General features: G+C 41.7%; 2 protein-coding genes across 3 annotated transcripts in view; one reads left to right on the plus strand and one right to left on the minus strand.

The window, feature by feature from the left end:
- The window catches only part of LOC311428733 (zinc finger CCCH domain-containing protein 11A-like), a 234,884-nt gene that overhangs the window by 194,830 nt on the left and 14,812 nt on the right, over positions 1-25,242 (plus strand). The window lies entirely within an intron of this gene.
- Positions 1,282-24,823, minus strand: LOC311428739 (ubiquitin carboxyl-terminal hydrolase 42-like; the record flags this gene model as incomplete). Its single annotated transcript, XM_084540048.1, has 24 exons — positions 24,559-24,823; positions 24,112-24,273; positions 23,866-24,015; positions 22,786-22,928; positions 21,680-21,726; positions 20,528-20,681; positions 14,930-15,021; positions 13,101-13,338; positions 12,162-12,362; positions 11,467-11,577; positions 11,205-11,307; positions 10,933-11,000; positions 10,706-10,776; positions 10,092-10,174; positions 9,062-9,173; positions 8,544-8,684; positions 8,249-8,349; positions 7,644-7,785; positions 6,682-6,963; positions 5,795-5,883; positions 5,106-5,260; positions 4,920-5,033; positions 2,343-2,455; positions 1,282-1,401 (listed from the first exon to the last, which is right to left on the minus strand). The coding sequence occupies exons 8-24, from the start codon at positions 13,327-13,329 to the stop codon at positions 1,282-1,284; spliced, it is 2,235 nt and encodes a 744-aa protein (XP_084396174.1). The 5' UTR covers positions 13,330-13,338; positions 14,930-15,021; positions 20,528-20,681; positions 21,680-21,726; positions 22,786-22,928; positions 23,866-24,015; positions 24,112-24,273; positions 24,559-24,823.

Here is a 25,242-nt window from a genome sequence, read left to right on the forward strand (position 1 = left end):
GTTATTGGTCTCAGAATTGTAGTGAATGTATTGTTAACACCCGGAGGGGAAGAATTCAGGAACAAACACTACTATGCCTGTTAAACCTATGCTATGGAAACCAGAGTATGCTCGATGTAATGAAAGCAATAAGATAACCAGTTACAAGCTGAAAGAGGTCCCCTATCAATGGCGGATAGAAGTAAGAGCTAATAATGAAGGAGGGTTAACTGGGAAAAGTACAATTATTATACACCCTGCGGAATCATGAAATTGAAACACGAGCTAACTATGGGATTCCAACCATTGCTAAAAACTTGTTTATAAATCTTACAGAGAATATTGTGAAAGCATTCTTTTATGGTTCAATTGGCCTTGGCCAAATTCAAAGCCAGGACACGAATTAATGACATTCAAAAGAAGAGGAGGGATTGTTATATATGGAGTGGTAATTTGTGTCAGAAAAATGGCTGATATTAATAAAGAAGGGAGAGATTTGGGAATGTGGCAATGGGGGTCGGAAAGCCTCCTGGTTGATGATAACATCAGACTCTTAACGGTGAGGTCATCAGGAATGTAAAGAGGTTAGAGGAAATAAAGAAGGGGGATTGAGGCAACGCCCTGCTGTCTGGGGTTGCTTGTTTTCCCCTCTGTTAAGGCACAAGGCACGGAAGTTGCTGGGGGGGTTGCTGGTTAGAACTGTTAACATTTATTGTTTTATGTTATATGATAATAATATTATTAGTGTGGTTTCAAGGGTTAATGAAACGCGGGAAAAGCAATCCCGTTTTGTTGCTTTTGGGAACCTTGTGGTGGGCAGAGCATGTGCAGAAGAAGAGGGAGACAGTCGAAGCCGCTCCTGCAGTCTGGAACAAAAGGTTGCTAATGGTGATGGGGAAACCGTGAGCCTTTCACCCACAAGGACCGCCACAAAGAGAATTCTAATATGAAGCGGGGATAGGATATCCATATGTATAGGCGTACTTGGGTTTCTTGTAAATATGTAACAGCAATGTCCTCTATATATTTGGAAAGTTTGACAGTTGGGTGCGCATGGTGGTAGAGCATAGACTCCCCACGCACCCAGCGCTGTTTACTTGCCTTTTATAAATATTCTTTTATGTTACTAAATTCAGAGGGAGTTGAGACTTCATTTATAACATGATGAGGTTGCATTGTCGGTTGTGAAGGTAAAAGGCAGTCAGTTTTGACTGTAAAAGGCAGTCGGTTTTGACGGTAAGAAGACGTTGGGATTGACGGTAAGGAATTGTAAGAAGTTGTTGGGTTTTTGATGGTAAGAAGTCATAAGACGTTGTTGGGTTTGACGGTAAGAAGTTGTTGCGTTTCGATGGTAAAAAGGTTGTCGGATTTGATGGTAGGTTTAGTCTGAGTATTGAAGGCTTCCAGCAGTAAGCTCTGCATCTGAAAGACAAAAGGAAGAAATGTCATTCCCTGCTGTGATAGTCTACATGGAACTGTCTGGCTCACTGGTTTTCTTTCCAAAGAGAGAAGTCACAACCCTGTACACGGATTGATCTGCTCTCTGACTACAGGGCTGAACTGACTGGAGAAGGCGGCTTCCAAAGCCCTCCCATTAAACGGACTACATTTGAATTCTATGCTAAAATTGGTGAGCTGTACAGAATAGTAGGACAAAGCTACCTGCTTTGATAGCAAATGGTTGCCCTTAGGTAAGTTACAGTCATTTGAAGGTTTGACTGGACGGCATCCTTGTTTTACTAGTGATCAAAGCTGACCAAATCCTAGCCACAGAACAGAAGCGTTCAGAAACTTGCTAGAGAGAGCACTTAGGAATGCAGGAATTTAACTGCTTTAATGCTGCTCTTTCTCTCACGTATCTGCAATTTCCTTAAATCACAAATTGTCACTAGCTATCCTTGTTCATTTATTCAAAGGAACATGATTCCGGTTGAAAAGGCACTCTAACAAGTCCTCCGTTGCTCCTAGTCTGTCCCTAGCTTCTTTGAGAGCTTCAATACAGTAGAAAATTAAAAATAATAAACTAGCAAATAATTAACATGTGGAAGTGGTCGTTTTTCAGATTAGATTCCACCATTCAGAAAATCCTGCTTAAGAGACATTTTTTCTTTGCTTTGAAAGACTGACCTTCCCCAAAAGGAAACTAATTAGTATCTTTAGGCTTGACGAAATACTTGAATTCCTCAATTTAACAGAATTGCTTTGCACAGCCCTCCTATCCTGCTTACCTTGCAAGTAGTGTATCCAAGTGGGGTGGGTACTGCTGTATTTATCAACGAACATCTCTTTCACGTATATAGCCCAGGGATCCCCATGCCCCGCGCTTGTGTAATGCATGCAAGACGTTTACTTTCTTCCTCTACTTTGGACTGGTTTAGAAAGAACGAGTTCGCCATCTGCTGGCCAGAGAATTCACTGAAGCCCGAAGAGCAGTAGAGCAGAGGCATTTTCTTCTGTGCTCTTCCTGATTTTTCAGCTAGAAGAGATACTTCCAGTCCAGTACACTCAGGATTCTTTTGTCATTAGTATCGTAAAAAGTCCATTTTTGCAACACTGGAAATTGAAAGACCTCCGTTCAGTCCCTAATTTTGTTCTTGATAATGGGACAGATTGCATGAATGTTGGCAAGAATGTGTGAACAACCAGCCTCCCCTCCATGTCGTATTTTAAGATGACAACTTCTGGTGCTCCCTGTCTCAGAAAAGAAAAATGCTTGGAAACAATTGCACTCGCTCTTAAGCTTGAAGAAACTTGTCAGTGCCAGAATCTACTGACTCTGGCAATTTACTTCATCATCCAAACTGGGCAAAAGATATGAAAACCTCTTCCAAGATTTTACTTCTCCAAACATTACGTAAAAGGCATTCAGCTGTACAGCAAGAAGCTGAAATAGCTGAAGGTAGTATGTTATTCACATGAATTATTCAGGCAGGTTTTTTTTTAGGAAGGCTGCGATTCATTAGAACATTACTAGCCTGTAAGCCTCATGGCATCACCTTCCATCTTGACTGCTAAACCTCCTTGCTCCCTACTATCTTCTTTGCCAAGATACAGCTGTCCACATTTACTTTTCCTACTTGGCTGGACTGAATTTAAGAAGGGAGCTTGCAACTCTTCCTCTTGTTTGCCACTTCATCATCAAACCAGATGAAAACCATTTGCCTTTAACCTCTTTATTTCAGGCCTTCTTTCCTAGTGGTCATTCAAAACTGGGAAAAAAATAGTCTACCAAGTCGGGGGTTTTTTTGATTTGATAATAAATCTGCAGACTGTTAAGTCATCAAGCACTTCAAGACTGTTTGAAATAATCTCGAGATTAATATAAAAGGAATTCCTCAAACACGCTGCGGCCGCTTACCTTTAGTATAGTTGTTGGATGTGATGGAGCTGTATTTCTTGCTTTCGCCTGCACTGGAAGTCTTCCCTTCCTTGTAAGGTTGTTTACTGCTCTCACTTCTGCATTACTGACATGAAGAGCCATCTGGAGGATGGGATTCTTCCTTCTTCTCCCGCGTTATCTTCTGGAAACGAGGATCTAAGTGTTCCAAGGAGCCTTTCGCTTTCCTGGTGTTTCTCCTTTTTCTTCTTTTTCTTCTCCTTTTTCTTCTTTTTCTTACGCTTGCGATTGGCATTGTCAAAGTGAAGCGCACAGAAACACAGATCATGAAGTCTGAAAGAAACATGCAAGTTAAAAAGGGAAAAAAAGATGTGGCACTTGTTGCCTATATGAAACTTGATTTATTTTACCACAGGTGATGATTTGCAGCATGCCAGCTATTTTGGGGTGCTTTGTGCACACGCAACTTACTTTAGATGCAGCAAACTTAAGCCATCAGATTGAAGGACCATAGGTCCTGGTTTGTACACAGATCATTAACAATGGCTAGCTCTGGAATACGTGCAAGCAGAAAAAATCTTTTAACCTAATCTGGAATGGTGTACGGATGTGATTCGAACTATGTGGTCCAAAGCTAGTGCTCTGACACAATTCAGCAAGAGCTTTCCTATCTTCACTGATCAACCTAACAACATGATCCCCAGCCAGCTGATGCTATCTAAATAACTTAGAAACTACCAGGAAAAAAAAAAAAAAAAAAAAAAAAAAAAAAGGAAGACATGAGAAGCACCCAGAAAAGAATTAGGATAAAAAATGCGGAGTATGCTGGAATCCTTGCTTACTTGGAATCCTTCTCTCCATGTTTATCCTTAGACTTCTTTTTCTTCCAGAACTTGTGATATTTTTGCATTTTTTTCACCACCTAAAAGCTCCTTTTCTATCTTTCTGTCTTTCCTTTCTATTTCACTTTCACTACCTTCTGCACGGGTATATTTTCTTTTTCTGTTTCCTTTTGTTTCATTTTTCTGGCGACAGTTCTCCAAATGAGCTGACACAGGTGGAAGCGCATGTCTTTCACGAGAATGTCTTCCGGAATGTTGCTGAGGTACCGAGCAACGATGCAAGTCTGCTCGGGGTGTGCTAAAGCGACGTACATCTTCCTCTCTCAAGAGGGAACCGTGAGGCCATCTGCTTTTGTAATGATAATGCTTATGTGACCTGCTGTAGTAAGTTGCAGTCGATCTGTCAAAGGCTGCATCGCCGTGAGAGAACTTTCTCTCTCTACTGTCTCCTGTCGCATGAGGTGAATAGTAATCATTGTAATAGCTACATCTTTCCCATCTCCGTGCTTCGTCTCGATAGTATCTTTCTCTGCTCCAACTTCTTTCCCCTTTGGATCGGTAGTATCTATTGCTACCTTGTTCTGATCTTCCTCCACTGCCAGATCTGTACTTTGAATATTTGACTGCTCTTCTGCCATTCTCAGGGCTGTTTCTTTCACGAGGGAAAGATCTGTACCTGCTTCCCTCCCAGTACTCCTGCTTGTGACTCTTTTGCTCAACAAATTCCACGCTCTGAGAACACCTCCTCTTGCTGGAAGGACCTGCTTTTTGACTCTCCTTCTCTTCACTAGGAGCATGTTCCCTCTTTCTTCGGTAATGCTCTTTCTCAGTGGTTTTAGTCTTGTCCTTTGTATCTTGGCGTCTATCTGCAATAGCTAAGGAGGAAAGGTTTTTAGAGCTACATTCAGTGTCACACTTGAGAGAGGAAGTTTGCCGCAATTTCTCACCAGGCTCACAAGACTCTTTGCCGTACAAAACGGTTTCTTTTGAAATGAGGTCACGTTCTTTTGATCTTCTTGGTTTCTTCTTGTCTCCACGGTCATCACATTGGTACTGGGCGAGGTATTCATCATTCCCAGGAGATTTCAGAGGTTCCGCAACACTGCATAAAATAAAAACCCATTTCTCACTTCTGCTGAAGGACGTGAATATTAAGAGTAAAACCTTCCAACGTCGAACAAACAAACAAAAACCTCCGGACTACAGGAACGCTCGCAAAGATATGCCATTTAGAAACCTCTCCTGTGATTAGGACACCTTCTTCAGCTCCCAGAGAAAGTGTTTTTTCCCCTCTTGCTTCTGAAGCCATTGCACTAAAAAAGCAAACGCATCTGTCTCCTTCCACCTGCTGCTCTGAGAAAAAAGGCATAGGGGCGAGCGGGGAACAGCCAATGTTTCTCCAGACAGTGGAGAAAAACGGAAAAACATTCTATAAAGGAACACAAGTTCTCCTTGAGGCACCAACCTGCATCAGAGTGATATGCTCAGTGCTGATCATTAGTTCTGTTCGTGACACTGGACACACAGTATGGAATTGTACTAATTTAAATCCTTCCATTAAGTACTATTAGTAGACAGATAAAACTGTAACGAACTTCCATAAAGTCTTTTCTTAATAAGACTGTGCTCATTTTACCTCATTTCCTCTGACAAGCTGTTCAGCTGGCTGGCTGTGAGGGACTCCGTGATGACTTCTCGATTGACTGAAGGCATAGCTCCAGGCATCTGCAATTAAAACGCACAAGTCAGCAGACAAAAAAATACTATTTGTAGTAGTACTGAGGACTAGTCTTGTCAGAATGTCTCCATTAAATGGTAAGCAAGACCGCTGTGAGTTGTATGCGTTATCTACACTTCAAAGATAACCCCAACTCACCCCCCAAAATCTACTTTATGAAATTAGGAATTTTTATCTCAGCTGAGCTTAAGTTGACAAGTTCTAATGTAAGCTCAGGTCTGCAAATTCTAATGGGATAATACGACAAAGTCTTACGATCACATTTGTGCTGTGTTTTCTCAGTATTTCACCTGAATTAGGAACACAATAAACACTTCCGGATACATCGTAGGTGAGAAATTCTCGATGGAGCAAATCTATGTTTCAAGCAATCCATTTGTTTTAGAAAAGAACATCTCAGAAGGTTTAACAGGTTCAACTCGGCAAGTGGAATCATCAAGTTTCAGTCCGTTTTCTTTAGATTCATTAACTAACCTAATAGCACCATTTAGTGAATCTGTTTTTGGCAGCTCATGCTGGGATCTTCCTTTGTCAGCATTCTGACAGGAAGAGTTGGAATGCTGCAATGTACGGACTACCTTTCCAACCGAAATTCCATTAGAGGACATTGCATTGCAATTCCTTTGAAATAAGCCCTTTGACTCCTCCTCAGATTTTCCTGAAGATTCTGCACCATAAGGGACTGTGTTATCAGAGCTGAGTTTAGGATTTTCATTCACTGTTGGCTCCACAAAAATTTCATCAGAAACTTTTTTGTTTGTTTGCATTTGCTTCATTTGCATTACCGAATTTGTAATTGTGGATGAAGGAACAGCCTGGTAGAGATCTTCATCCTCCACAGCACTGCTAAGACAGTCAGGCTGTGACACAGTCTGACGAGCAGGCAATTTATTGTGAATACTGATGGTGATCTTCTGTTTTCTTGACGTATCAGTCATTGAAGGCCTGGTAATTGCCTGGTTTTGAACACAGGCCATTGGTGGTGCTGAAGATGGCCTTTTTAGGGTGACACCAGTGGTCTTTGCGTCCTCTTTTATGGATCCATTTCCATTTAAACGGCTTGAATTCTGTATTTAAAAAGAAGAAATTGCAAGATGGATTAACGCAAACACTGCATGTAACATTTTGAAACACAAAACTCTCCTACTTAGTGTTTCTACAAATGGTCTTAACACCTAAAAAGAAAAACACACTGCCCTTTAAGGATAAATGCAAGTCCAATAAGCGTATTCAATTCCTGCTTTTGGTTTACTGCAGATTGGTATCAAATTAACATCATCTTTGAAAAACAGCCAAGCAACTTAACATTACCTGCTGCTATTCCCAAATATATTTATTTTCCCCTTTAAACATACCCTGAAAAGCCTGAAATAATTGTTCTGGTGCTCAGGAATAAGACAATTAGTTTTCCCTGTCTTAGCTAAAGTGACGAGGATAGGAAAAACAAGTCCTCTTTTAAATGATTTGAGGATTAGTACACTCTGCTTAAATTGTCAAAGAGCGTAGCTCTCTGTGCTTTAGAAAGCTGTCTTGGAGGTATAAAGTAATGGAGTCGCATGGCTGCACAATTTAGCAGTAACCACTGTTTGAGTGACTCTGGCTGTAGCATGAGGGCTGTGAAGAAAGCTGCAGCGTGGGAAGGAAAACAAAACTAAGATGCCGAAAACCAAACCAAAAACCCCACACCAAACCCCAAACCCACTAGCAGTTTGGTGCCGTTATCTGCCCTCCCACTTCCCTGAATTACCTTAATCATATGAGGAAGAAGTCGTGGTCCCATAAATCCAGCCTGCTTACTATTAGTCCCCTGCTGACCAGGAGGGAATGAACAGGGATAAGATGGTGCTGGCAAGTAAAACGCACGTTCTCCAAGTGTCAAATCATAGCGCCTTCAGAAAAGAGCAGTGATCGTAGTTTAGTTTTTCTTTCAGCCTACTCTTGGATTAAATCCCATCCTATCATTTTAGAGGAACAGCTCATACGATATGGAAGCCTTCTCTACAGAAGGCTTCGCCAAGACTACAGACTGAAAAGTAGAGAACAGTCTTCCTACTAAGACTATCACTTGCAGAGCAATAATTCATTCTTACACCACAGATGACCTTCATTTCTCTCCTTCTCTAAATTAGCCAGCTACAGATAACACATAGATAGCAATTTACACAAGTGCTGCAGTTTAAGGCCAAGCAACAAAAGATAATAAACGACACAGAGAATTTCAGGTTAGACAGAACTGAATTAGACAAATAATAATCTTCTCCCCGGATAGCAAGAAAAACACTTGCAAAACAGAAAAATATCAATAACGGGAAAGTAAATCTCTTCTGAACACATTTTAAGATTTGTTATTACCTGATATAAAAAAGTATGTAAGCTTGCTGACCAAGAACTCTTTTAATGTCAGTACGCACTACTTTAGCATCATTCATCTGATACCAAAGTCCATTACCAGCCTGCAAATAAAGACAACGATTTCTTTAGGTGAATTGCACGTTTTCCAAATGAAATCATGGATAGGAACAAAATACACACATGTCAAATAAAAATATAATGAAATCTTTTTCCCTAGAAACAGTAGCTGCTAGTCATGCTTTAATTGGTTTGCCAGCACAACCTTTACCCTGTTAGAAATGCTGTTGACTTCTACCTTTACATAGCATATATAGTGTCCTGAGTGACAGTTGACACCGTGATGTACCAGCACCGCATATAAGGCATAGAGCAGTGGTTCTCCCATTGACTGCGACATGTAGGCTCTCAGGTCCAAATACTCCGGATATTTCACCTCCTAAAGAGACACCAAGAAGATAGAAAAATTATCCCAGAGTACTTCGTGGACTAGCCAGAGAAAAACACTTCCAAAAAACACAGACTAGAATTTATTTCTAGAATATATTTCTAGAATATATTTCTTGATTCACTACAAATAAGTCTTCCCATAAACAATGGTTAAGACTAGAAGTTGCAGAGAACTGTTTCCTGATGAATCAGCCTTCTCAGAGGAAAGCATATGCTTCTTGTCAAGCGGGAACTTTATTGATATTAAGAGAAAGAATAAGCCATAGTCGTTAGTCTACAATTATTGTCTGAAAATATTAACAACTTTCAGCTTTGGGGGATGTCCCATTACACAATGATATAGTTGCATTACAGTGGTAAATATACCTTGTTGATCTTTCCACCTGTGAAATCTGCAAATCTTTTCAGTGATATTGTGAGAACCTGGGAAGAACGGTGTATGGTAAATCTCTTGGACGCAGGAACCATCTTTTTACACCTTAAAAACAAGCAGAGAGAAGTGTTTGAAGGCATCTTCTTTTTTCGCCCCCAAAACAAACTCCTTTTAATGTCTCACGCATGCCTATGCTATTTGAATGATATTTACTTGCATAATAGGTTGGTCTTTTTTCTTTTCATAAACCCATGCACTGCGTGTCAGGTTTGTTAATACAGAGAAGAAGGTCAATTTTCCCAACAACTCAGAGCATAGCGGGAACAGGAATCTCTCACGAAAGGGTATTACCAGGTTGGATGGCAAGGTACCATTTCTTGGTCTACAAAAGTGGCTATTTGAACTCCAATCCTGGATACATTCTTTCAGCTTTCAAGGGAAATACAAATACTGAAAGCGGAACGAGAGAGCCTTGGTCCCCAGGACTAGAAATTGCAAATAATCTCCAACATAGGTCAACTATCAATATCAAAAATACAACAGAAGCACATGGTCATTCTACAGGAGGGAGACATTTAACAGTAGGAAGTCTTCATGTACTGAGCTTGTCTGGAAAGACACTGAAACCATCTGCCATCCTTTGAAACAAAATAGTTCAGTTTGACACATTGCCCGCTCCAAGGTAGGACCTACGGCGTAAGCAGTGAAAATTAGCCACTAGCCCAGAGAACAACGGAAACTGGGCAGTTTACATCAAGAAAAGTACTGTCGAGAGCTAATAAATAGAAAGAACAAAAGCACCTCTTTTTGAATTCTGATGGCAAAATACAAGCCAGAGAATTGCAAACCCATAGGGAATGCCTATGAACAAGACTTCCCCCCTCCAAAGAAACAAAAATCCAAGTCTTTTATAAACTTCCACAAAACTTGTAAGTAGATCCAAAGTTTAGAGGTAGTCCAACAGAGTCATGCAACATAGAAAACTGACATCTAGGATTAAGACCTAATCCGTCAAAATCTTACTCGCTACATTTATAGCAATTCTCTCCATCCAGCTCTTCAGGTTTCACAAAGAGTTCCAGAGCTCTGGTAACAGACGAAACCGCCTAGAGCAGCGAGAAAGAAGAGCGTAAAGTCACCGTAATTCAAAATTCCAGAGACACACTAGTAGTTTATAAGAGAATCTTACTAACATACTCAAGCGATCTACTAGGAGCACTGTGAAGAAGGAGGCAGAAAGAGCATGCTCAGCATTGACCTTACCTGGAAGGCATTTGACTTTGGAACAAATACTTTTCCAGTAGCCTAGACAGCATCTATAGTGTGCTTTGTCATCAATACTGGGGACAAATTCATCAGTCTAACAATTAGATGTATATTGAGGTAGAACAACAAAGAAGTATGACAGCATTATCATTTTTGCAGAAAGAGAATTCCTTCCCCTTAAACCCAATGCAAATGTGGAGACTATTTACATGGGTTCCACAGAAGGACAAAGTCCAATCCACTTCCTTAGCACCACCAAGCTCTTATGTTTTAACATTATATGTGGTTTGGTTTTTTAAGTTAAACAAGTTTAATTTAGAAAGTTATGCATGTACTTAAACATCATGAATTATATTTAGAAAACACCTTACCTTTATATCCAAAGTGATATCAAGAAATGCCTCATACGTATCCGAAACTGCTTTGCAATTCAAGCACTTCACTGGAAGCAAAATATAAATGCTTAACATTATGTGAAGGAGACTAACTGTCCAAATTCAAGTTGTTGACAGATACTACTTTAGACAAACTACAGACTGCTTTACTACCGACAAAAGACACAGATCAGTTCTAAGGACAGGAATATTTTTTCAAGTACCTCTCGATCTTAGAAATCCTCCAAATATTTGATGAATGATGGTGGTAGCTTGAGAAGATCTGTCCAATCTGGAAATAAATTATAATCAGACCTCAGAAGATTTAAGGCACAGAGTTAACTCTTCAAAGAGTTTGATGAAAACCAAGGATGATGTAGACTTTCGTTGCTGATAGTAAATAAGGCACTAAAAAGTGCTAGAGATCATTTCTGAGAGTAAATAAAGGACTAGAAGGTGCTAGAGAATGTATGAAAGTGAACTTGTTTATGCTTACTCGGTGCTTCCGTTCAAGCATGCTTCCTGCATAGCATCAACAGTATAGCGCAAGAACTCGTGTGCGTCTTCTTGACTGCCAAAACGGAAATGTTGTCCTATTCCTAAATAAGAAGATGATAGTATTGACCCCATTTAAAAATGAAATCATTCTTGTATTTCTAGAATCTCTCTTCATTTGAGTGTTAAAACCACTTAGACACATCAAATAATTATTTGAAGATTACAAGCTATCGAAAAGAAACACATCTGAAGCCACTTACGACTGAGATTACTGATAACATGCGTAGGCTCGATGGCATCAACAGTGCAATGCAGGGCCTGGTTAATGTGAGTCTCCATTGTGCACATCATGCAAAAATCTTGTTCACGACCTGAAGAGTGAAAGAACAAAGCATCCCAGTCCAGCGAAATATCCATAACTACAAACATCTAAGTACAATTTAAACTATAGATACAATATCCACTCTCCTTGCTACATTCTATTCTCCCAAGATGCCAATGTCCCAACAGTCTTGTAACATTTCATTTCACACAACTTGACAGAAGAAAAATATCCACTAAGCCTGTATTCAAATGCATTTTGTGATGAGAAATCTAAAAGACTACTGCAAAGTCGCAGTTGTAAAGGCTGACAGGAATGTGAACTCCACAGGCTGCAAAATGTATTACTCTCCAAAATTACTACTAAATGCATTACTGTCCAATGCACTTCATTATTCCCATGAAGCAATAAATGACCCTTTAATAAACAAACAAACAACTAACTAACTAACTAAATAAAACATGGTGCATTAATTGCACTCCATATGCTATTCAGAGCCCACTGCTAATACGGTGCTCAAAGCCAGCTTCTACAGGTAAAATCAGGCAAATAAGCTTATCTCACAGAATCACTGCTGTTCTTTCACCTTCAGAGCTATCCAACAGATTCAAAATACTGTTAGAAAGTACTCACATGACTGGCTGTGCTCAAGAGAAAGCATGTAATTGGCAAGTGGGGGTGTGTAGGTCAAACACTGTAGGGTAGCATTAAGAAAACATGTGTTGCCAAGATTGTATAGGCCAACTCCAACACTTTGTGTTTCTCGCCAATCCATACAAATCTTCTCAGGTGGAAAAAGAATGCTCTGTGGCGGAGCAATTCCATCATTAACGACTGCAAGAAAGTTAAATTTAAAAAGAGATCTTGTTTGTTTGTTTCTAAGAAAGGTATTTAAAAAAATACTATTCTGCAGGAGCACCTAGAGGAGCTAGCTACAATCCAAACCAGAAAAACTTATTGCAGACAGCTTTAATACCACCAAATTCAAATTGGCTGGTCAACACAATGTTTTGGGGAAAAAAAAACAAACAACTTTAGTCAACCATTTTAATTTTTCTAAGGCAAGGCTAACTGCCATTCTGTTTGTAGCACCTAATGCCAAGTTCCTCTCCATCTATAATCTTTAACCTGATTAACTCAACTACTGTTTTTTTCCTTATTATAACTTAAACCACAAACTTAGACTTGAAATTATACGGTAAAAACGTAAAAACTAGGAACTAGGAATGACGGTACCCCTACAGATACCAGGTTTTTTCCTGAGCAATGCTATCATTCAAAAAACCTGTGAAGAATGGAAGCTGTGAATAGCAACCATCAAACACTTTTCTTTGCAAAACAGAAAAGACATGGAGGAATCTGTGCATTACAAAAAGCTCCCCACATTTCTCTGTTGACTGTAAATATATCAAAATTAATTTCTGTAACATCAGTCACTTCAGTTGCCTTAGGGGATTCGCTTTTGAAGTCTTTGTTCACAGTAGTCCCCTTCTCTATCAGTGCAACAAGTAAGAACTGCATTTTCTACTTTTGCTTTGAAGAAAATGGAGGCAGGATAAAACGCACACTTACTTAGATCTCTTGGGGCAAAAGCCTTAGAATTTTCAGATGATCTACAGTAAATAGCACCTCCACGTCCTTGGGCCACAGAGACTTGGCTTGAATCTTCTGCAGGCACTATCCGGCCCCAGTTGGCGGTGCGTGACATCAGTATTTTAGGACTTGGTTTCTTGGATTTGCCAGACCGCCTTGAAGAGGGCTTTTTAGGCTTTGAAGATTTGGGCTTCTTAGCTACGGTCATTGTTCACATCTGCGACAGAGACAGAAGTTCTGGTTGACGTAAGAATATCAAGAAGCATTCCAAGAAGAAAAGAGTAGCAGAAGTCCTGTCACTTAATCTCAAAGAAACAGCCTTAAGAACTAAATCGCTGGTATGAATGATTTAAAAAGAATCCCCAAACTAAACACACAAAGTGAAAATTTCCATCTAAACTCTATCAGTATTACTTTTTGCTTCTGCAGAACTAGTGGCTGATGCCATTTCTTTCCCTTCCGTAGGATTTTAATCCATTACAACTCTGGAGTCTTTTTAATATAAAAATGTAGAAGACATTCTCTGAGGGGAATCAGTTATTTATTGATTTCCGGAGTTGCGCAATTATCTGTTAATTAGTACCTATGATCTAATAGATAATTGTTGCAATTATCTATTGCTGGCATGAGTAACGGAACACTATTACTTCACTGCCTGCGTTTTTCTGTTTCGTCTGCACAAAGGTACCCAGAACTCACTGCTACTTTTCTTCTGTCTTTCCAGGGCTCGCCCTCTACCTCACTGTCTACTGCACCAGTCATGAGGGGTTTGTTGTGATTCTAGAATGAGCCTAGCTTTTAAATACACCTTTCATGGGCGTCACTTGGTGACAGCAAGTTAATTTGTGAGGGCTCCTCAGTCTACATCATGTGGTCGCTTTTTCCAGGTGAAAAAGCGGAGCCGTAAGTGGCAGTACACTAAAGCCCTGGCATGTTGAGATCCAAGAGGAGAGATGTTTGGCCCTCCTTTTCACTCCTGGGAACCATATACCTCAAAACCCACAGAGGATGGGCTATATCTCAGAGAAATCTTGGGAAAGGAGAGCATGAAGAGCATGTTTGCAAATTTATTTCTCCCTGGGCTTCTTCTGCTTCTCCAAGAAAGACGAGTTTGAATATAACTTTGGCAGCAGTACTTCTGGTGTTTTACTCCTACCACATTTAAAACTCCAATGACAAACTGAAAAAAGCAGCTCTTTCCGTTCTACTTTGTAAAGTTGCACGTTTTCCTCATGCAAAACAACAGGGGAATGTAAGCTAGAAACGGAAATGCTGAATGTAAAACAAAACAAAACAAACCTCAGCCCTCCAGGACAAAAGCCAATAACTGCTACAAAGTCCTTTTTAAAATGCTGATTAGGTTTCAAGGTGATACCGCTTTAAATAAGCATAGCTGTGTGTCCATAGGCAGAAGCTGAATAATGACAGGATGAACTTCTGTACTTCATGTTTTGTTACTGTCTTACTGTAGCACACAGGGACTTGTTACCTTTAGGGAAACCACTAACCTCATGGAGGGTTTAAAACATAAGCTAGTTTGTTATACCAAAATGACGGAGAGAACAAAGCATAAAGTGCTTTCAGATTTCTAGCACGCCTTGATTGCTATCCATTAAACTTCAGACACGTTAAACAAAACACAGTAAATAAGAAAACTCCTAGTCCCACAGCTGGCAAATTGTGTGCAGAGGTTGTAATTAGAACTTTTTTTGCCTTGACGTTTTACATTTAAAATTGATTTTAAATCCATTCTATACACACTTTCCATTCCTGAAAAAACAATACGCAAACCTGACAAATGCATTTACATGAGAAATGAAGTCGTCCTTGTCCGATTGGAAGACTAAGGTGACAGCTCCTGGGCTCAGGGATAAGCTCTGATCTTCACCAGTGACAGCTCCTTTTTTAGGATTGAAAGGGAAAATGTTTCAGCAACACATTGAAAACATACTTAAGGGACAAGAAACAAAATCAAGACTGCAGTGAGAAGGAGAACAGAAAAACAATACTGGGGAGAAAGGGAAGGGAAGGGAAGGGAAGGGAAGGGAAGGGAAGGGAAGGGAAGGGAAGGGAAGGGAAGGGAAGGGAAGGGAAGGGAAGGGAAGGGAAGGGAAGGGAAGGGAAGGGAAGGGAAGGGAAGGGAAGGGAAGGGAAGGGAAGGGAAGGGAAGGGAAGGGAAGGGAAGGGAAGGGAAGGGAAGGGAAGGGAAGGGAAGACCTTGATCTTTATACTGACCAATGAGATAAGCCTTACACATTTTTAAGTTTATTTTTGACAACTGATTGAGGTGTTACCAGGTATTAAGTACGATTCAAGAGCAAATATTAACACTAGAAAGAAGAAATCCGATCCACCACCACTTTTTCAAAATACATCCATTTCTCATTTGGAGATGACGTCTCTCTGACAAGGTAGTAGAAAAACTGTAAATACCGATAGAGCTTCCTCTCCCGATGTTCCATATACATACCGATGCTGTTCCTACACCTACGCTCTGAGCATAAATTTATGTTGACATGAGTATCGGGTGTTACTCCTCTCTTTGTTTGCCTTGAGAGACACACCTCTTGTCCATTGAAAAGTAAATTCAAGATTCCAGATCAGTTAAGACAGTTGCTATCCCCCCATTCAGAGTTCTGCAGCAGCACTCTTCAGATGTGTTTAGCAGTCTCTTTAGAAAATGTTATCACTTAGGACCTGCTTCTCAGTAGGTCCATGTTTGGCCTCCGCTTAGCAGAGAGTCAATCCCAGCTTAAGCTTTCGTACAAGAGCCCCTTCACGAAACGGAGTTGAACCCTGACATAACTGAGTTGAACCTTTAACCTTGAAGCTTCCTTAAAGAAGAAAGCAGCACCCAGGCCAGGAAATAGAAATTAATCGTCACTTTACCCTGAAACGCAGTGGGCTATTCTGTGCTGGCAGGATTGCTGCCGGGCTGGCCGACGAGGCGGCGGGCAGCTCCCCGGGGCCACAGGGCCTGGCACAGGGAGCCGCCGGGGGTCTCCAAGGTCCGGGAACAGAGGCAACAGCGGCAACAGCAGGGACAGAGGGGACAGCAGCGTCAGCAGCAGCCACCTCAGCCAGGGCCGTCTCCACAACCGCCACAACGGCCTCGGAACGCCGCCAAACTCCGAGCTCCAGCGTGATGCCTTTTGAACCTGGCCGCGCTGCTCACGGCTAAAACCAGAGCGTTTCCTCCGGCGTGTGTTTACTGTCGGTGCCAGATCGGCCCTCACCCCGAGCTCTCCCTGCCGGGAGGGCTTTGGGGTTGGGGTTTCCCTCCCACCGCCGCCGCGGGCAAGCCCCGCGTGCAAGGGGTCCGCGCTGGGGAGCAGCATCTCACCCACGGCAAGAGCCTGAGGGCGCGACACGAAAAAGCCCCGACACAAAAAAGCCACGACATGCGGCCAAGGCGGCAGGGAGACGGCTCTGAGGGAGCTGCCACTTCGCCCCGCCGTCCTCCCCTCCCGGGCCGCCCCGCCGAGCCCCGTGCGCCTCACGTGCTGCGCTGAGGGGGTGGCTGGCTACTGAGACAGCTGCCCAGGGCACTGCTCATGGCACCGAGCCTGACGGAGGTCAACAAGTGTTGAACAATGCTCTCAGACATCGGGTCTCACTTTGGGGTGGTCCTGTGTGGAGCCACGAGTTGGACTTGGTGATTATTGGGAGTCCTTTCCACCTTGGGATGTTCTCTGATTCTAGGTCAGCAATCCAGTAGCTGATGAGAAGTGTGGAGTCATTCAAAGGGAAGAGAGAACACAACACTTCTCATTTGCAGAAGCGGCTATTTGTTAACCAAAACGATGATTCTTTTGCTTCTAGAGCAACTAACAGCAGGGATCTGCTTTACAATAGAGGGAAAAGAGTCATTGGCGTGTCATGTGAAGTAAGCTTCAAATCCCAGAGGATGATTTTGTTGGAACTTTATTCAGCTGAAAACACGGAAGCCTTGCTTCTGCTTGTGTTAGTTACAGATCCAGTTTACTTTGGTTGGGAGGGAAGGCATTCCAGGCTAATGTGCTGTACCTGTTCCTTCAGCTCATTGTCCATAAACGGAGGAGCAAACGAAATCAGTTTAATCTCCATTAAATGCAGCAGACAAAGCAGAGTAGAGGGTGATCTAGCACTTAATTTTTCCTGTAAGCAGGAAACCCAGAACTCAACAACAGTTTTCAAATCTTGTCCTGCAGTAAATGACCAGCTGAGTGAAGCTTGCATTTAGAGGATGTGCTCCTACAGTAGATGGAAATAGCTTTTCCTCTTCACAAGTGCAACTGAGTGGTGGACTGGCAGCTATGTGGTTAACTAGTTGTGCCAAAGGGGTTGTGTTGAATGCACAGAAAAATATGCAGGTCCCAACAGTAAAGGGTTGTCTGTAGGCATGACATTGAGTACAGATGTTGTCCGCAGGTTCGTGCAGAGTGCACCACGCCAATAAGCACCCAGAGTCGGAATGCACACGAAGGTCTTTTAATTATATAATTACTTATAGAACTCTGCAGAGTCAGGTACTTGGCCATCTTTCGCAAAGCAAGCACACCTCTGACTGGAATCGTCATCATTTATACACAGGAAACTTGTGAAAACTCTCTCTTTGGCTCCTTTGGATTGGTTATTACAGCTCACCTAACTTATCTCCACTGAGCTTGTGCATTACAGAGGAATACCGGGGGGGAGGGGGAACAGGAGAGGGGGGACACACACCGAATCCCACATTAGCATAGATTAGCATTTTGACAGGTGTGATTTTTAATGTGCTAATGACCCTTAATGAGAAAAAGGTTACTATAGGTCAGTCTGGAGCTCGTGTTCTCCTTCCTGTTTTTTCCCTTTTAGCCCTTCTCTTCCTTGCTTCTGCTAGCTCAAGGCTACCTGTCTCTCTCCTTCTTTATTTTCTCAGCTAGAAGACTGCACAAGCTACAGGCCTCCCTATTTGCTTCAACATTTCCTTGTTTTTGTTTTTTTTTTTTTTTTTCCCAGCTCTGGGACGACACAGGTGTGGTTTGATATTTGCCAGTATAGCTAAAACTCACGCCAGTCTGCTCACGCACAATAAGTAGGACTGGTTTCATCAGCTTCTTCCTTACTAACATCCTTCTTATGTTTTAGATATGCTGTAGTTAAATCAACACTAAGTTACTACTTGTGGAGTAATTGCCTTAAGCGACTAGGCATCATAAGCACACCTCCATTCCAAAAGCACCCCGCCTCCAAGGTGCAACCACCCCTCACTGAGCACGCCCTCGGAATTTCTCACAGTCTGTACCTTTAAACGCAAGTGAGATCATTTCTACCAAGCACAACCAAGATATGCACGACTAGAGTCACTCAAGCTCCACCTTAAAGATAGAAAATAATACCAATTGGTTTAAGAGAAAGGGGATGTTAGGGAAGATACTATCAGGAAGGATTCCTTCTGACATCACTCGACAGGCTGAGCCTCTCACTCCCCCACCCCCACTCCATTGGGACGCCGTGGGGTAAGATCTGAACGCTTGCTTATACCAGGCGTCTCTGTGGAATCTTAGAAATCTCTAGAGTTTTGATGCTTTTTAATGTCTTAATACCTAGGCTGTGTGCCTGTGCATCTCATGCATGCTAGCTTGCTTTTGCAGACAGTGAATTTATCACTGACAATCCAAAGAACCTGTGTACCTGTCGCCGTAAGAAATTGCACTTAATTGCATTCTTCCTAGCTGTGAGAGTTCTCCTTGAACGCGACTAGAGCGAGGCCGTACTGCGTTGTTGGTGAATCCATGACCATGATAGTTCAGCACCCTGAATCCGACGGGACCCATGACGGTCAATTGGCTACACCCCTTAACGCGACACTACTAGAGGAAGAAGATGACAGGGCTTGCATGCACTGCATTAGGCTTTGCATGTGAAAACACCCCCAAATAATTTCACGTGCATTTAACGTTTTTAAAGGGAAAAAAACAGGAAGGTGTAGTCTCTCTGTAAGCTACAGCCCTACATAGTTAAGGCATCAGCATTCATTCCTTTGCTTGATAGCAAAGTATGAACATACAGAAGAGTTAAATATTTTCTTTGCATTCTTAAAGGCGATTTTTCAGACTTGGGCTTCAGTTGTTGGAGTTGAAGAGATCAGTAGACATCCTTACTTTTACGTTAAGACCAAAATCTTTATCTAAGATTGTGTTATCTAACGCAACTAAACTCCCACCCCCATGGTTTTTTTGTAACTTCGGAACGATCTTGCTGTAGTCCTACTCCGATGGTCTTTCAGTAACATGCAGACTGCCGTGGCAGATTCTGTTACAGTGCTTTTCTATTGACAGTGTGCATAACACTCAAGGTAAAGCCCCTCATTTCGCAGTGGGGACATAAAGTGTTTCTTTGGACCCTGCTGCTTCTGTTAGTACTCATTTTTTCACAAACTTGTTGAACCTGAGCCGTGCCTACTGAGCCAACGAATGCTTTGATGACACAGTATTTGTTCAAAGCAGTTTTGCTTCTTGGAGCTACAGAAGCAGCTCTGGCTACGTGATAGGGAATTGTGCTGCATTGGCAAAACCAGACTTAGCTACAGACTTACAACACTTGCTAACTCGATCTATTTCAAATCTCATTTTAACTTTAAAGGACAATCAGTTTTGTGGCTCCTGTCTTACTAATTTGCCTTGTTTTGCATGGAAGGGCAGCCTGTGAATGTTTTGCTTTATTGCATGCTTCAAAAAAAAAAGGCTGAGGAAGAGACTGGAGGAACCTTTTCTATTCTATGGACTTTCCACCGAGAGTGTGGAATTGCAGGCTACTTGGATGAATGTTCGAATATGAGTAAGGGAGCAGACCTCAGCCAAAGGAGGTGGAATCCTTGCTTAATAGTAAGTATCAGTGTGGGGACATCTTTGCTTAACGGGAGCCATTTAAACTCTTCATAGAAACAAAATAAGCTGGACATCTTATGCTTGGAAAGCAGTATGGTTACACAGCTGCTAACATAATGACTTGAGTCTTCTGCTCTGCAACTTCAGGTTTTGTTTTCAAGCAGTGCATACATCAGTTTAAGCTTTGGACAAGGAGATTTGCAATGCAAATAGTGATAAACCAGAATCAGCGGCGCTGACGAGTGTAATGGTGAAATGCAGCAAATCAAGTATTCCTGCAGAAATGTGAGATTACAAAACTAGTAAGCCATGAAGCACTTTTGTTGTTGTTGTTGATTTTTAAATCAATTCTTATATGCTGAAATAGCACCTTCAAGAAAATCTGTTTATCTAGCCAGGTAACGGTGTCTCCCTGTAAACATGAAGGAAATGCCAGGAGCAGCCATAACTCTTTGCTGTCAAAATAAAGAGCAAGTCGAGGCCAACATCATGCCATAGTGCAAAGGCTTGCTAAGAAAGATCATTCTAAGAGGTCTGCAAGAAAAGATGACTTACTTTGTCATAAGTTTGTCAAATAGAATGGATGAGTTAGTAGTCGAGTACCGACTGTGTCCGACTCTACAGCTGCGGCGCAGCTCCAAGTCCCTGTTTTCTCCGTGGACTCGTCTCACAGTTTTTGCACCAGCTCTGCTCCTCAATGTTCTGGTGACTGAAACGCAGAAACAAAGTATTTTGAAACAGTGAAGATGGGATTCTCCTTATTTCACCGTTGCTCTTGTAAAATGTAAACAGACAAACAAAAAAGGCACCCTGAAGTGGATTGATTTTTCTTTACATTTCAGATCAGAAGTTGTTGTCACAACCACTGCATTCCACTTCTTTATCGCTCTGCACGTTTAAACTGTCTACTTAAAACTGGGACCTGTGGGGAAATTTTTAAAGAGACTGAAAGCTAGCCAGACAAAAACAAACGTGCAACTTTTGTTCCATGCAGGAGGGAAATCTACTCCAGTTATTTCTGTCTTGGAAAAGTGAGAACAATCAACACCTTTCTCTAAGGTGTTTTCACTCCATTCATGTCAAACTGTATCTAACAGTGCTCAAAACAAACACTATGACATTGCAAGCCTCTTCCTAAGAGGTGTATGTTTGATTACTCTGTTTATGCATGCAGCACTTCCATTTCCTGCATTAGGATCTAACAGCTCAAGGAGGGAAGAATCGTTTCAAGAGAAACACCCAAACACCACATAACTCAAACTCGTGCTTTTTAGAAAAAAGCCTGCCCATTGTTTACCATACAGCACCCTTTGGCACAGGTTTGTTGCTTGCACTGTCATTAAAAGAGACAAGAGGACAAGGGGAAGGGAAGAGCTACACCACTGTGCTGCTAGGATCACAGCTAAGGTTTACTTTTGTGCTTGCCAGCTATAAAACTAAGTTTGAACTTATCAAGTATCGATTTACTTTGCACAATTAGAACAGTTTGCTTTGTGCCTACCAAGCTGCAATTCACACTGCTCCCTCCCCAAGGAATTCATAAAATCTCCTATTTGCACCTACCTCTCTTCACAGAAAAGTCACTGAGGAGTGAATTCAGATGACTACAGAAGGCTTTGGGGCCAAATGAAAGCCATGGAGTGACCAAGTGCCATCCTCTTCAGTAACCAGCGTAAATAGGTATCCCGGGGACTTACAGCCACTTACCTGTGTTATATTCTTTTTTTCGTTCCAATTTTGGCTTTCTCAACTGCCTACATTAAGAAAGAGGACAGGGCAGAGAAGGGAGAAAAGACTTGTTGTATTAGACCCATCAAGGATGGGAAATTTCACCATGTTTACAAGCCAGTGCTCCATGGTATACAAAGAGAAGCCTGTAGGCCTCACGCAGGATCCACATCCCAAGTCTGTTGCGTGCCATATACACGCGGTTCTGTATGTACCCACATTTCCTAGCTTGCTCGTGTTGAATTCTCAAAATTATGAGCAATAGCACCCAAGTGGAAAAGATACATGTCCTGGTTTCAATTAGGACAGAGTTAGTTCTCCTCCTAGTAGCGGGTAGGTTGCTATGTTTTGGCTTAGAATGTGTGAAAGGATGTTTAGAAGAGTGCTGATACCACCCCGATGTTTCAATTGCTGCAGAGCAGTACTTACAACAAGCCAAGGACCTTTCGGTGTCTCACTGTCCTACTGGCGATCAGAATCGGCGCACAGCAACAGCTGCGAGGGGACAGACTCAGGATGGCCGACCCCAACTGGCCAAAGAATTCTATGCCTTATGGCAACACGCTGCACCATGGATAGGGCGGGGCAGCCGGGCTGCTAGGGGTTACGCTGGGCACTGGTCAGCGGGTAGTGAGCAACTGCATTGTACATCACTTGTTTTGTACACATTACTAGTAGCAGTACTATCATCATCATCATCATCATCATTATTATTTTCCTGTCTTAATAAACTGTCTTTATCTCAACTCGTGGGCTTCACTTTCCCATTTCTCTCCCCCGTTCCAGAGAGGGAGGTGGGAGGGTTGCAGAAGGGCTGTGTGGTGTTTAGCTGCCGGCCGGGCTAAACCACAAGAACACCTCAAAGGGGTTGGGAAAAAAAAAAAACAGGTTTTTTTAGAAAAGCGGGAGACTTTCACTGAGAAGAGGGACTCTAGTTTTAAGGTACTGGTACGCCATCAGCATGCTCATAGGCCTCTGCTGATTTTAGCCGGAGGTTTATCAGGCCACAACTCACTGCACATGCTTTCTCTCTTGCTTTTCAATCTACAAATCGAACAGAGATTGAACATATAGAAATACAGTACCTTGAAAAGCATCTTCTCTTGACATTTCCCCTCAGTATCGCCATACTTTCTTCAAAGCTGGAGACTGAACACCGCAGGATGCTTTTGCTCATTGATCTTAAACGGTGTCCGTTGAAACATTCAATACTGGGAGAAGAATAATCCTAGGGAAAGAAGGAAACAAGAATATATTTATGTGAACCACGTAGATTCAGATAAAGAAATTCTGCCTCACGCAAGTTTAATTGACCCTCCTGACTTGGTAGTGGGGCAACTAATGGCAGGCAGACACTGAAACGCTGCTGTGCTCAAGAAAAACCTGGAGAGAAAAAAAAAAAAAAAAAAAAAAAAAAAAGCTTTCAAAACTAAAGCTTCCCTCTCCCCACCTTTTTCTTGTGGATAACTTAAGCTTAATATCCTTGGCAAAAAGATATTGCAGCAAAACCTTTCACATAAACTTAGTGTTTCGTGAAAAACAAAAACTTTAAATTCAATTGGATTTTTTTTCAATAAATTCAATTGGAATTTAAATTCAAAACTTTAAATTCAATTGAATTTAATTTAAAAAAACTAAACTAATTAATTTAAATTAAAAAAAATTAAATTCAATTGACTGTTCAGAGGAACAGTCAAGCTTGACATTATACATCCTAGAATTAAAATCTAGTTTGAGTTTTTCTCCCATCTCCAGACCTTGCTAAAGATGCTTATTAGGAGCTCTGTCAAAAAAAGTGTAAGGCTTGTTATATCAAAGCTTTGAACCCTTCTTACTGCCCTTGACCTTCTTCACATTGCTGCTCCTACAAGGGTGAGTACTATCATTTTTAGTACGGGAGGGAAGCTGTGATATCCTTGAGTGGGGGGTCGTTCTGTTTACAAAATGAAGTTCCAGTAAGAGTACATCAAATGAACCAACTTTCTTTGAACTTTAATTCATCACTATATTGAATGAATGACCTCTGGATTTCTCTCTCCCATTTGGAAGTCAATTTGAAAACAAAATACCTCTGCCATAAAGAGCCAGGCATCAGAGACACCTGTTGCGCCTCAAGAACAGAGAAGGTATGAACGACAAGAGCAGCTGAATAAAATGCAACTTGCCATTAGAAATGGGTGTACTGGCATCTACAGGTGCCGCTGGCACCTCCTCATTTTCATTACTCTCTTCATCTGGTTTCTCATCTTCAGTAGCAGGGTTCTGCTGTGGTGACTTGGAGCTGTCGCATGGAGCACACGCTGCAGAGGTGCGACCTTGCAAGAAAGAATAGATACCAAAGATCTTCGTCGTGCATTTTTAGTTACAAATGCAGAGACAAGTCTTCAAATCCTTAGCGTTAAAGCACGTACCTCTTTTCTCACGAGATTCTTTAATTTGTTCACAAAGTCGTCCAAACTCTGTATCCGTTTCGTTCCTCACCATTGAATATGCAGTGTCTTGCAAAACATAGGCGCTGTGACGATCTGAAATTTTACAGACTTTAACTGAATGTTGTCTACCAACCAATGAAACTGTTTTGATCACAGAAAAAAATTGCTTTCTTCATAGCTTGGTTCCGAAAGGTTCTCTCAGTGAATATTTTCAGCATAACATCGAAGTTAATTAAAACAAAAGCACTAGTTCCTTGGGAACACTTATATCACAATTCCATGCCCAAGTAGCAAAATGATAAAATATTTACAGTCTGGACGTCCAAAATCATCTAATCCATCCGAAGTCTATTGTCCGCACACAGCATTTCTCCATCTTTACGTTTGTCAGATTTTTTAAACTAGGGCTAAAAAGCACATCCTCACCTGTAGATCTTTGATCCGGGTAGTACTCTAAGGCATTGTTACAGATTAGATCGATGTCCTTCAGCTAGTCTCCTGCAGCGAGGTACTGGCGCGAGTCAATTTGAGTCAGAACTGTTGAAAGATCCATCGGCTCTTTAATCCTTGTGGCATAGTCAGGTACCTGCAGATCAAATACAAGCATTCAGAGGTTTTCATAACCTTGCACACTGTCTACTAAAATTATTCTGAAAACTTTAAATAAACGACTTCCTAAAAACCCTGAACATTTGCGATGCATCAGAAGACGCTGAAATTAACCAGTTTGCTTCTCAAAAATGGAAGGGCTCTTTCATTTTTCATTAGAGCGGCTAGGAGAGGACAACAAGAAGTAGGGAGGTCAGAAGCATGTGCATGGTAGAGAAGAAACACTGAGGGTGGGAGATTCATTTCACTTTGCTTCAGAAAATCACAACAGTGAAAGCTGAGCAAGCCATCCGGCATTCTCTTCGTTGTCGACATTGAGGAAAAGGTGCATGAATTGCACCTGTGAAGTACCTATTGCAGGCATCTACTTTAGAATGAGATAACTGGGCCCTGAGGTGCTCATTTCTTCCCTCAGACCAGAAGAGGAGACTAATGACCAGTTCAGATGAGGACATATGTATCTGTCTAGATTTTTCACAGCTCAAGAACCTAGGAGAAAAG

Source organism: Aythya ferina (assembly GCF_964211825.1).
Source record: "Aythya ferina genome assembly, contig: HAP1_SCAFFOLD_131, whole genome shotgun sequence".
Classification (NCBI taxonomy): domain Eukaryota; kingdom Metazoa; phylum Chordata; class Aves; order Anseriformes; family Anatidae; genus Aythya; species Aythya ferina.